This window comes from Anser cygnoides, chromosome 2, assembly GCF_040182565.1.
Source record: "Anser cygnoides isolate HZ-2024a breed goose chromosome 2, Taihu_goose_T2T_genome, whole genome shotgun sequence".
Taxonomy (NCBI): Eukaryota; Metazoa; Chordata; class Aves; order Anseriformes; family Anatidae; genus Anser; species Anser cygnoides.
Window position 1 is genome coordinate 131,035,222 of NC_089874.1, and position 10,268 is coordinate 131,045,489.

Consider the following 10,268-nt stretch of genomic DNA (forward strand, 5'->3'; position numbering starts at 1 on the left):
CATCATCATTCTTATATTAAAGTAATTGTACATTAAAAACAGGTATTTATAAACAATGTTAAATAAGATACTTTGACTTGAATTTAATCTAATTTTAACAATTCAGCCCCATTCTGATATATCATCGGTTTCACATGAACAGTCTTTAATAAGCTGAGAAATTGTGATAATGTCCAATTTACCGAGCATGCCAAATGTAGAAGAACATCCATTTGGGGCAGTAGTATATATATACGTATGTGGAATAGGCCAGAATTTAAAAATACACAATTCTTTCTGAATTCTTTTCCAGCAACTCCAGAAACTCCATTACCTTCCCCTCCTCAAGGCTCTGGACAAGAATACAAAATGTCTACAAACCAGGCTTCAGTAATTGCACAGCAGTCTATTTTGAAACAAAAAACATTGTGATAATGTTTCTCTCTTTGTCTTGCTCTTCATACCTTCCTTCTTTATCCCAGTCTTTCCCTTCTTCCCCACTCCCTCCTTTCCTTCTTTCTTCCTTTTTATGCACTAAATAAATTGGTAGGACACTTGCACATTAAAAATCTCAGGATGATAAAGGAGATTATTTCCCCAGCAGCCACTACTGTGGGTGTTTCTTAAAACCCTTCATGATTTGGAAAGTAATACTTCCTGTTCTAACTGACATGTGCAGCTGTAACTGTGGCTACTGCAGTCTGAAAAATATGTATAAAGGTTGATACTATTTTCTGATCTTTTAACTGCACAGATTCTTTTTTTTTTTTTATTTCCTGTTGTAGTTGTTGTCTTAATATTATTGTTTTAGATGTGTATATAATTATTTTTTTCATTGTGACTGAACTGGTTAGTGCTCGTTTAGCTGTGAATTGTAGACATGAAAAAACGGGTTAATCAAACCAAAGCCAAGATTCCATAAATAATAAAGCAGTAGGCTATCCAACAAAGCGCATGTGTTAAATATAAAGGAGAAAATACTGAATGGATAGAAATATCCAACCCATCTCCCCCTGTTTTTTTAAATATCCTGATTTGAAAGAAGCATCTCTTTCAAGTAAAATTTCCACAAAAGAGTTGAATTTTCCCTGCTTACCTATTTGTATGAATCAGAGAATCTGCCACATGCAAAGATGTTTGGGGACTTTTAAAAATCTACAAACACAGTAATGTCTATATTACTCAACTAGACAGTGCCTAGGCATGGGTGCAGACACCAGAATGCTAGCATTTATATTGCTAAAATGTTAGAAGGGGGCCCGGAATGTTTTGTCGTCAGGACTAACTATTGCTCTCCCAAACAGTTTCTGGGCATACTTTGGGAATTAGGCCAGTCTAGGAACACTTTTCACTAGGCACTTTGAATATGGCCAACTTTCTTTACAGAGTATAACTGTAGGAACGTGGCCAGACCATGCCACTTGACCTCAGGGCTGGAGTATATAGACTTTGTACTGTTTAATTTAATAGTGTAAATGTAGCCATTGTGTTTATTTACCTAAGTGGCTGGTGAATGTGTGTTTCAGCAATCACTCTAAACTTTACCTACAGAATAGTTGTAGTTATGTAGTAGCTCTCTGTCTAGAGAGAGATGGCTTACTAACCCAAGCAACAGACGTGGCTGAGTTCACCTTCAAGTGTTCCTGGTTTGAGCCATGGTATTTCAAGCCATGAAAATAGCCATCACACAAAATACTTGCTCTGTGGATTTCAAACTTTTAGAGTCTTCAAAAGCTTGGGACGAATTGACTTACTGTGAAGAGTCCCCTTTGCCATCTCCTTCTCCCTTTACAATTTGGAAGGATCTAGCATTGACTAAAGTTTTGTGTCTGGAGTCTGTATTAACCCATCTGGATATGGATGCGCTGTTGATTTGCACAAAGGACACCTTGTGCCATATCTCAGTAACAATTTGTGAAAATGATCCGTTATGATATACAAAGTGATTATGCTGTTCATACAGTACTGATGTCATAAGAAAATTGCCACTTCACACATTTTATTTATTCCAGACAGCAATGCTTTTCCTTTAGTACTTCAGACTTTTTATTCCCAGAAGCTATATAGGAGAGAAACAGAAAAGAAAGAATAAAATTTTGCAGTTTGCTGAATTATTACAAAAAGAAAACACAGTCAAGTCAGAAATTCTTCAAGGTGTGATGTTGATCATCCTGAACCAGACACCTGTCTTAATCACAACATCCAAAGATGACATAAAGGCATTAAACCTCCGGCTTTTAAAGTTACTTAAACAAACGGATATTATTCTTCAGATACTATTTTGCAAGCAGGAAATAAATACACAGTAAATGCTGAGCTGACCTAACTGTTCAAACGGTTTTTAATGAGAATACATTTACCACCAGGTAGATGCTGGTTTTCCTTATGTTACTTTGAAGTAGTTGCATTTGTACTTAAGTCTGCACGCAGTTGCTCTTAAAGTTTACCTTGCTTTATAGAGTGTGCTTTTCTTTTTGTTGGTTACTCTTTATTTTTTTCTCAATTCATTGCTTTTTTTGCAAGACCCTTTTAGTATGAGTTTTTATTACAGAAAGAAGTACCAAAGTTTTCCCATCAACTTTAGAGGGATCAGGACTGTACTATTTCTCCAAGCAGTTCACGAACACTTTGTGCAGAAACAGATAAAGCATGCATGAGAGATACCCAGAAGTCGACTGTCTGGGGTCACTTTTATATACCTATCATAGAAAGACAGTGAGTATTTGTCTCTAGCTGGATCTGCATGACTTCACCGGATCAGATTAGTTAAGCCCGTTGCATGAACCTGGCAGCACTGGTCTGACTAAAAACATTTAAGTGGAAATAAAAAGTAGTCCACAAGTTGGCTGCCCCTGCCTTATATAAGCAATGCACATAATAGTTGAATGTGCTTAGTTTTCACACTGTGGTTTAGATATCAAATGTACAATAAAATGTTTTCTCACACTGCCAAAAAGATGAAAAATATACTTTAGTATTTTATCTTACTAAAAGGTGTTATCTATTTTGTATGATGTATTACATTTTTGAATAAGAAGAACACCACTGTAATTTATTGGGAAAAGCTGATTTATTTTATAAATGTAACATTATTTTTGTAAACTTAATTATGCAAAATCAAAAATGATTAGCTTTGTTACATATTAAATTATAACAAGATGTAACTTTATATGGTTGAACTCTGATACTAAGTTTTTGTGTTGAGCATTTGAAATTGAAATGGTTGCTGGAAATATTTCAAATGGACTGTTTTTCATCAAAACTCAATAAAGAAAAATGAGTGATCCAAATGACACATTTGCCTTTCGGTATTTTTTTTTTTTACTATTTACATAAACAATTATGATGCTTTATATTGCTTATCTTATGAGTAAGCATAAAACCGTACATGCTTTCATCTCTACAGTATTTACAGAATCACAAAATGGTTGAGGTTGGAAGAGATCTTATGGAGGTCATCTAGTCCAACCCCCTGCTCAACAAGGATATTGAAATCATATGAAGGAATATGATGGCAACATTTTAGTTGATTCTACTGTAACATGACAAAGTATTACATAGTTATGGTTTTCAATTTTTAGTTCTGCCTCAGAAAAGTATTAAAGCCCGTTCTTAATTCCATATGTGTTTAAAATGAAGCATATGTTCAAGTCTTTTTTTTTTTTTTTTCTGGACAGGGATAACTTCACAGATCACTCTTTCCTTGCTCTAGTGCATTGTTATTTAGACCAATTTAGTTACAACAAAGAAGTTATTTACTTTGTATGTAAATACTTTTAGTATACGTTTTAGTGAGTAGATTTTGAATAGAAGTGGGTTTGAGGATTTTTTTTTTGGGGGGGGAATAACACGATGAATTGGGTTATTTGCTTTTGCTCAAATGGTCTCTAATTTGGAGTGCAAAGCTTCAGGAAAAAGCTGTCATGGGAGGCAGAAGAGGCTTCTCTCTGAATGCTGGAGATCTTCAGGTCTCTTTGAGAAACTTGTCTGTGGCTGATTAGTCTAGATTAAAGATTTCTCTGCTGTTTACTTGTAAATGCTGACTTAGATGAAATAAGTTATGACTTTAAGGAGTAGAAGAGGGTGTTTTTTTTCAGCTTACAATGGAGAAAACATGGAAAACCCTCTAAATCTTCAATGCCATGAAATGTTGACAGACAGACTCTTCTTAAAGGATTTCCATAAATCAGCTTTACAGACAGCTTCAGTAGGTGAATCAGGAGTGTATATTTTAGAGAGAGAGATGGATGTATTAGCTTTCAGGTCTAATCACTGCATAAAATTCCTCCCATCTAAGGAATTCTGAATGTGGGTAAAGGTATTGAGTTCCAGGAACCTTCTGTGACAGAAAATTTAACATTGTCAGAATAAAGGAAGAAAATTCATTATAACTCTTGTTTAATATTTGTGTACTTGGTAGTTCTGTTTTCACCTGAATAAAGTCTGTCAGTCTGTGATTGAGTAAAATGTGTCTTTCCAACAGACTATTTCTAATTGTGCACCTCCAATATTTGTGTCACTTAGAATCACAAAATAATAGCATCATAGAGTCATATAATTATTTGGGTTGGAAGGGACCTAATTCCATCCCCCTTCCAATGGACAGGGACACCTCCCACAAGATCAGTTTGCCCAGGGCCTCATCCAACCTGACCATGAACACTTTAAGGGATGGGGCATCCACAGCTTCTCTGGGCAACCTGTTCCAGTGCCTTACCACCCTCTAAGTAAAGAACTTCCTCCTAACATCTAATCGAAACAGACCACCTTAGTTTAAAACCATTCCCCCTTGTTCTATCACAAAATAAAGAGTCCCTCTCCATCTTTTCTGTAGGTCCCCTTTAAATACTCGAAGGCTGCTGTAAGGTCTCACTGGAACATTCTCTTCTCTAGGCTAAATAACCAAAAGTCTCACAACCTTTCTTCATAGGAGAGGTGCTCATCTGATCACATTTGTGGCCAATTTTTAACACTACATTTTCCATGAATTATTTCATACATCTTCTGTGTTGTTTTGCAAATGCCTACATTTTTCATATTTTTTCATGATGTAGAGACAATTGGTTTCATCTTTCTCTTTATGTTCCAAAAGCAAGCAAGCAAGCAATAAATTATTTTTTTCCAGCAATTTTAAGTCATTGTGTTAACAGGTTTCCTTCTCTTCTGTCAGTTTTGTAATACAGAAAGAAAGGGAATATAGCTCTCATCAAAGCTGGTGTTTATCACTACTTCTTTCTGGTTCCTTACTGTCTTGTGGTATCCAAACATTTTAAGGAATTCTAAAGTCTACTTGTCAATAAGGAGCCTTTTAGAAAGTCAAAATCTAAACTTGATTACAAAGAGGAGTAAGGGTGCCTGATGTAACAGCTGCTCCAGGTTACACCATGGTGGTATGGCCTACACAGCACAGAGCTCTTCATTGTAACCACTGGTGATTCTGGGCTTGACACCACTTTTACCTTTAGCAAAGTTGATTGTCACTGGTGTCTTAACACAATGAGTTAAACGTCCACAGGGTGAACAGTAGCAAGTGCTGATCAAGGGGTAGTTTCATCTGAAGCTCAAGCTCTGTGCTCTGAGATGAGGAAAAAAAAGCCTAGACATCCACGTTTTTTTAAAACTCTTTCTACTTGTATCTGAATAACACTGGTCTCTTTGTAACAAATCTTACTGTAACAGGAGAGTACTCTCTCAATTAAATTATCTTATGAAATAAAATGAGATTATGACTGTTTACAGAAAAAAATATTTTACTAGAATAAGATGCATTACAGTCTTTCAAGGAAAATAGTGAAACAAGGAATGAAATAAGGCTTGCACAAATCTGATAACATCATTGATTCCATGAAAATATCATAAGAACCTCTATAGTGGAGATGAAAGCTTAGACAATCTTGCTCAAGACAGTTTGTTTGTTTGTGGTCCAGTGTATCACTTGTTCACTGCAAACATCAGATTAATTTGGAACAGATGATTCTTTTTTATTTATTTATTTATTTATTTATTTATTTATTTATTTATTTAAAGCAGGTCTGGAAGCATATCCCAGCAATTTAGCATACCCTCAGACAACTTCTTGGCCCCCTGTGGGGTGACTGTACAGGGAGGCCTGTGTGCATTCTGCATTGATGTCCAAAGATCCTTTCTCTAAGCATTATTGAAACACATTTCTTATCAATGGGTACTAACACCATGGGAATGAAATGAGACTCTCGATATAGCCCATAGCAGTCATCAGTCACTTTTACCATAACACTGTGTTGCTTGTGGCACGGGTGAACCTGCCAGTTACATAGTCCTGAACTATATGCCCTGATGACTTTTCCTGGAGCAGCTCTACAAGTTTCCCCATTCTAGGAACATCATAAGACACAAAGCACAGCACTGATGATAGCCAGGACTCACAGTCACCTTGAAAAGTAATCATGATAGCAGTTGATCCAGCATGATAACTCATACTTTATTTTATATTTCTCACAGACCAACAAACGTGAAATAAATACATGGCCAATTTTTAGTTTAGTTGTGTACAAAGTCAACACTTTGATACAACAGTGGAGAAAAGAGAAGCACTGGAGCTGGCAATCTGCTGACCTCTTACATCCATAAGTGGTATTGGCCACAGGCAAACCACTTGATCTGCAGATCCCTTGTGTTGCCTCTTAGAATAGTCCTCATTCTTTACCTGTTTGGAATAAAACCCAATAGTTTGGATTAAAAATACTGTCTAGCTAAAGGTATGCCAAATTTATAGAAACCTAGTTTTGAGATCATATGTGCATTTTGCTGCTTAAATGAAATGGTGCAGCTTGTTACATTTTGAACAGCAAGTTTCTTTTTTTTTTTTTTTTGCTGTTTTTTGACCCCCTCACAACTGAATGAATTTTCGTGAATATGACTGCCTAACAAAGCATCCCATTTTTCAGATGCCTGCCTTTTGTAATTTAAATAATGCAAACATATGAACATAGAAATTTTGCATTAAGAGGCAAAGGCAATCTCACCAATAGAGTTTATTCAATATATTTCCAACATCATCTGTTCCAAGATATAATTAAGATTACCATAGCCCAAGACTAATGTTCTGTGGTTTCCAAAAAGTGAAGGAGATAACAATTGTGACAGAGGACAAGAATTTTCCATATCATTTTTTTTCATTGTCATATTAGTGTTTTTTTTTTTTTTAATGAGCATTAGTCTTGATCAGAAATAGTGTAAGGGAACAATACTCTAAAATATGCAGACTGATGTATTATAGAATAGCAAAATTATATATTATAAATATTTAATGTATTTACTGTGAAGTACACTTTTTTTTTGCAACATGAACTAATATCGATTTTTATCTCAACAGCAAATTCATGATTTAACTGTAGAATGATCTGTCATCTATTTCAACTCATTTTTTGAAGGTTAATTAAAATTTAATCCTGTGAGTAACTACATAGAAGCAGATATTCCATCCCTGTGACACTGCCTGTTCAGAGACTGACAGCCTGAGGTGGTGCTTATTAACCAACAAATAATTTGAAAATGAAAATAGGAATGGAGTCCTTTAGGAGGGCAGAAGAGGAATATACATCTCCTTGATTGTGAGAAAAGCACTGCTGGAGTTTTCAGTTTTTAACTTACAGAAGGAAACACCTGTTTAAAGTGAAATTTACACTTAGGGGGAATTGTGGGGAAAAATGCCTTACAAAAATGAAGTGTTGTTAGTCTCAAGGGAAAACAGTTAGAGAAGATAAATTCATGAAGGTTTGATGAGTACAGAAGGACAATCAGCCAAGGAACTAAGAATTATTGCCTTTTTCAATGTCTCAGCTTCTAGAGGTATATGAATATATGAAAAGGAATCTTTATTTTTGCGGTTGGAGTGAGCTTCGAGGCATCGTGGTTACAGAGAACCTCCTCAAACAATGAAACTTACACACAGGAAAATCAGAAGGCATATTATTTTGATCTGGAAATAATTTAGTTTATTGATTATTTTATATATATGCATATATATAAATTATATATACACATATACATATACAAGTCAATCTTTCTGGTATTTTGAATGCTGTTTCCAGGTTTTAAATACTTGGAATTGACCATTCTATGTCAAATGTAATCTTCATATTCTGCGTGGTGGTGGTGTGAGTAATGAAGACATTAGAAGGCTAAAAAAAGAACCACGAAACAATAGTAACTCTCAGACCCAAAGAATATGCCTTCAACGGCACACTAAATAGACTCATGGGACCTACTTCAACTAAAGCATGTTAATGGAACTAATTTGCTCAAATTACTGTCTTCAGCCCTAATAATATTATTTGCTGGTGATAAAGGTCCTTTAGTGTAATAACTAATAATTGCATTACTCTGTCTTCTCTCTCACCTGAATCTTATCTTTCCCAGAGTAAGAGTCCTTATTTATTTACAGCTTAATTTATATTGAATCTTGTGCTTGAGAATGCTTGAACCCATCAAGCTTGCAGTACTTGTCACACTGTTAGTCTGGTTTCATGTGAGTTCAGACTGAGATTCTCTGGGAAAACAAAACAAAACAAAACAAAACACAACAAAAAATACTAGAATAACTAGAAAGTGCAAGAGAAAGCAGCAGATTTAGAGGGATGCAGCACATCCTGTCATTTCTGTTACTTACTGCTGCTGAACTCATTGCCTACTATTTATGACCTCTGAACATTTTAGCAGCTGCATGGTAGTTCCTCATGTCACAGGGAGACATATGGTGACACAAAGGTCTATATCCTGCCACTCTTCTCTGTGCATTCTACATCTGGACTGGTATAGAGAGTGTTTGAAAGGATGTAAGCAGAGAAGTTATTTCATACTATTCCTTTGTTTAAAAGGCAAAATTCATGAGTCATCCTTTGTCTCTTTGAACTTTATTTTGTTCATGAATACTAATGCTAAAATAACTGAAAATGTAAGATTTGGACTAGATCCTTAGTTGATACTTTTCTCTTTCTCTACTGCTCACCTTATTAAAATTAGTTTTCAGTAGTGCTCATTTTCTAATACAACTCAATTTTATTACTAGGTAGTTTAAGATTTCAATCTAAGATTATGACATGACTATGTGACGGTAATGAGGAATACCAGTATTTCTGTAAATAAAGTGTCATTACAATCAGTATGTGTGCCACATGCTTTCAGGCTGTTCTTCTCTGAAGTTCTGTAATTTGGGTGCAATGTGCATTACAGGTTAATCCCCAGAATGCACAAGCCACTTCACCAATTTAAACCTCATTATTTCCTGTCACTTTGCTTTAAACTACAACCACCATGTGAAACAAAGCTGTGCCTGTTGTCCACTGTCATTTGCTTTATATATAGAGACACTGAGAATTATTTGTTGACCTTTGAAGTAGAGTGTCAAGCTCCTTTAATATTCTTTCATTTCAGATTATGAGGAATACAACTGAGAGTGCTCAGTCAGTCCCACGTGACTAGTATCCTCTGTGGTAATGAGGCTAAGTGGTGCAGGTGACCCCTAATGTGAGAAGGAAGCAGCAGATTTCCTGCTCCAGCATCTCTGTAAGGCTGCATCACCCTGTAACTGGAATGAACCTACTTTCTGTTTCTTTTTCTGTGGAATAACAGCTCAGCCTCCACTAAAGCTCCTGCTCCATTTAAATAGTCCTTATTCATGAATTATGTATTTGGTTTTTCATACGAAAAATATTATAATGAAATATTATGACACAATCCAAAATATTACAGTGTTATGAGAAGAAAAAAATAGCTAAAGAGCTTAGCAAGTGTATGTTGGAGTTTTATCAAATTCTGTTATATAAGTAATCAAGTTTGAAAAGAGATAGCAGGGGTCCTATTATCTCCCTTCATACAGAAATTTAGAGTATCTGGGTATCACTCACTAATGTATCCTAGTCTACACAAGGAAGCACACACCCTCAGGGCGTAAGGTAGAGCTCATCAGGCTGCTAAGATATTTGAGATATAATCTGGAATAATGCTTAGCACTCTGACCCGATCCAATACAGCAGTTAAGCAATGCTTCAGTGATATGGTTGACCTCACTGGAGCTACTCATGGACTAAAAGGTGAATGCATTCCAGCACATTGTGCTGTGTAGAGACAGTCTGCATGCCACTGCATGCCACCCTGCAGAACTGGCAATACTGCAGTACTGCAACTCATCATAGAAATTACTGCTATTTCAGCCACAGTATTAAAAACAAAAACAAAACAAAACAAAACAAAACAACCAACCAAACAAAAAACAAACAAACAAACAAAAAAAACACAGCAACTTTCAG

At 35.6% G+C, this 10,268-nt stretch overlaps 1 protein-coding gene across 3 annotated transcripts in view; it reads left to right on the forward strand.

The window, feature by feature from the left end:
* Positions 1-3,274, forward strand: part of HNF4G (hepatocyte nuclear factor 4 gamma) — a 68,561-nt gene extending 65,287 nt beyond the window's left edge. For all 3 annotated transcript variants that reach the window (XM_066993098.1, XM_066993099.1, XM_013172553.3), the window contains one exon: positions 293-3,274. In XM_066993098.1, the coding sequence (XP_066849199.1) occupies positions 293-411 (119 nt within the window). In that variant the 3' untranslated portion in view covers positions 412-3,274. The remainder of the gene's footprint in view (positions 1-292) is intronic.
* The last annotated feature ends 6,994 nt before the right edge of the window (positions 3,275-10,268 follow it).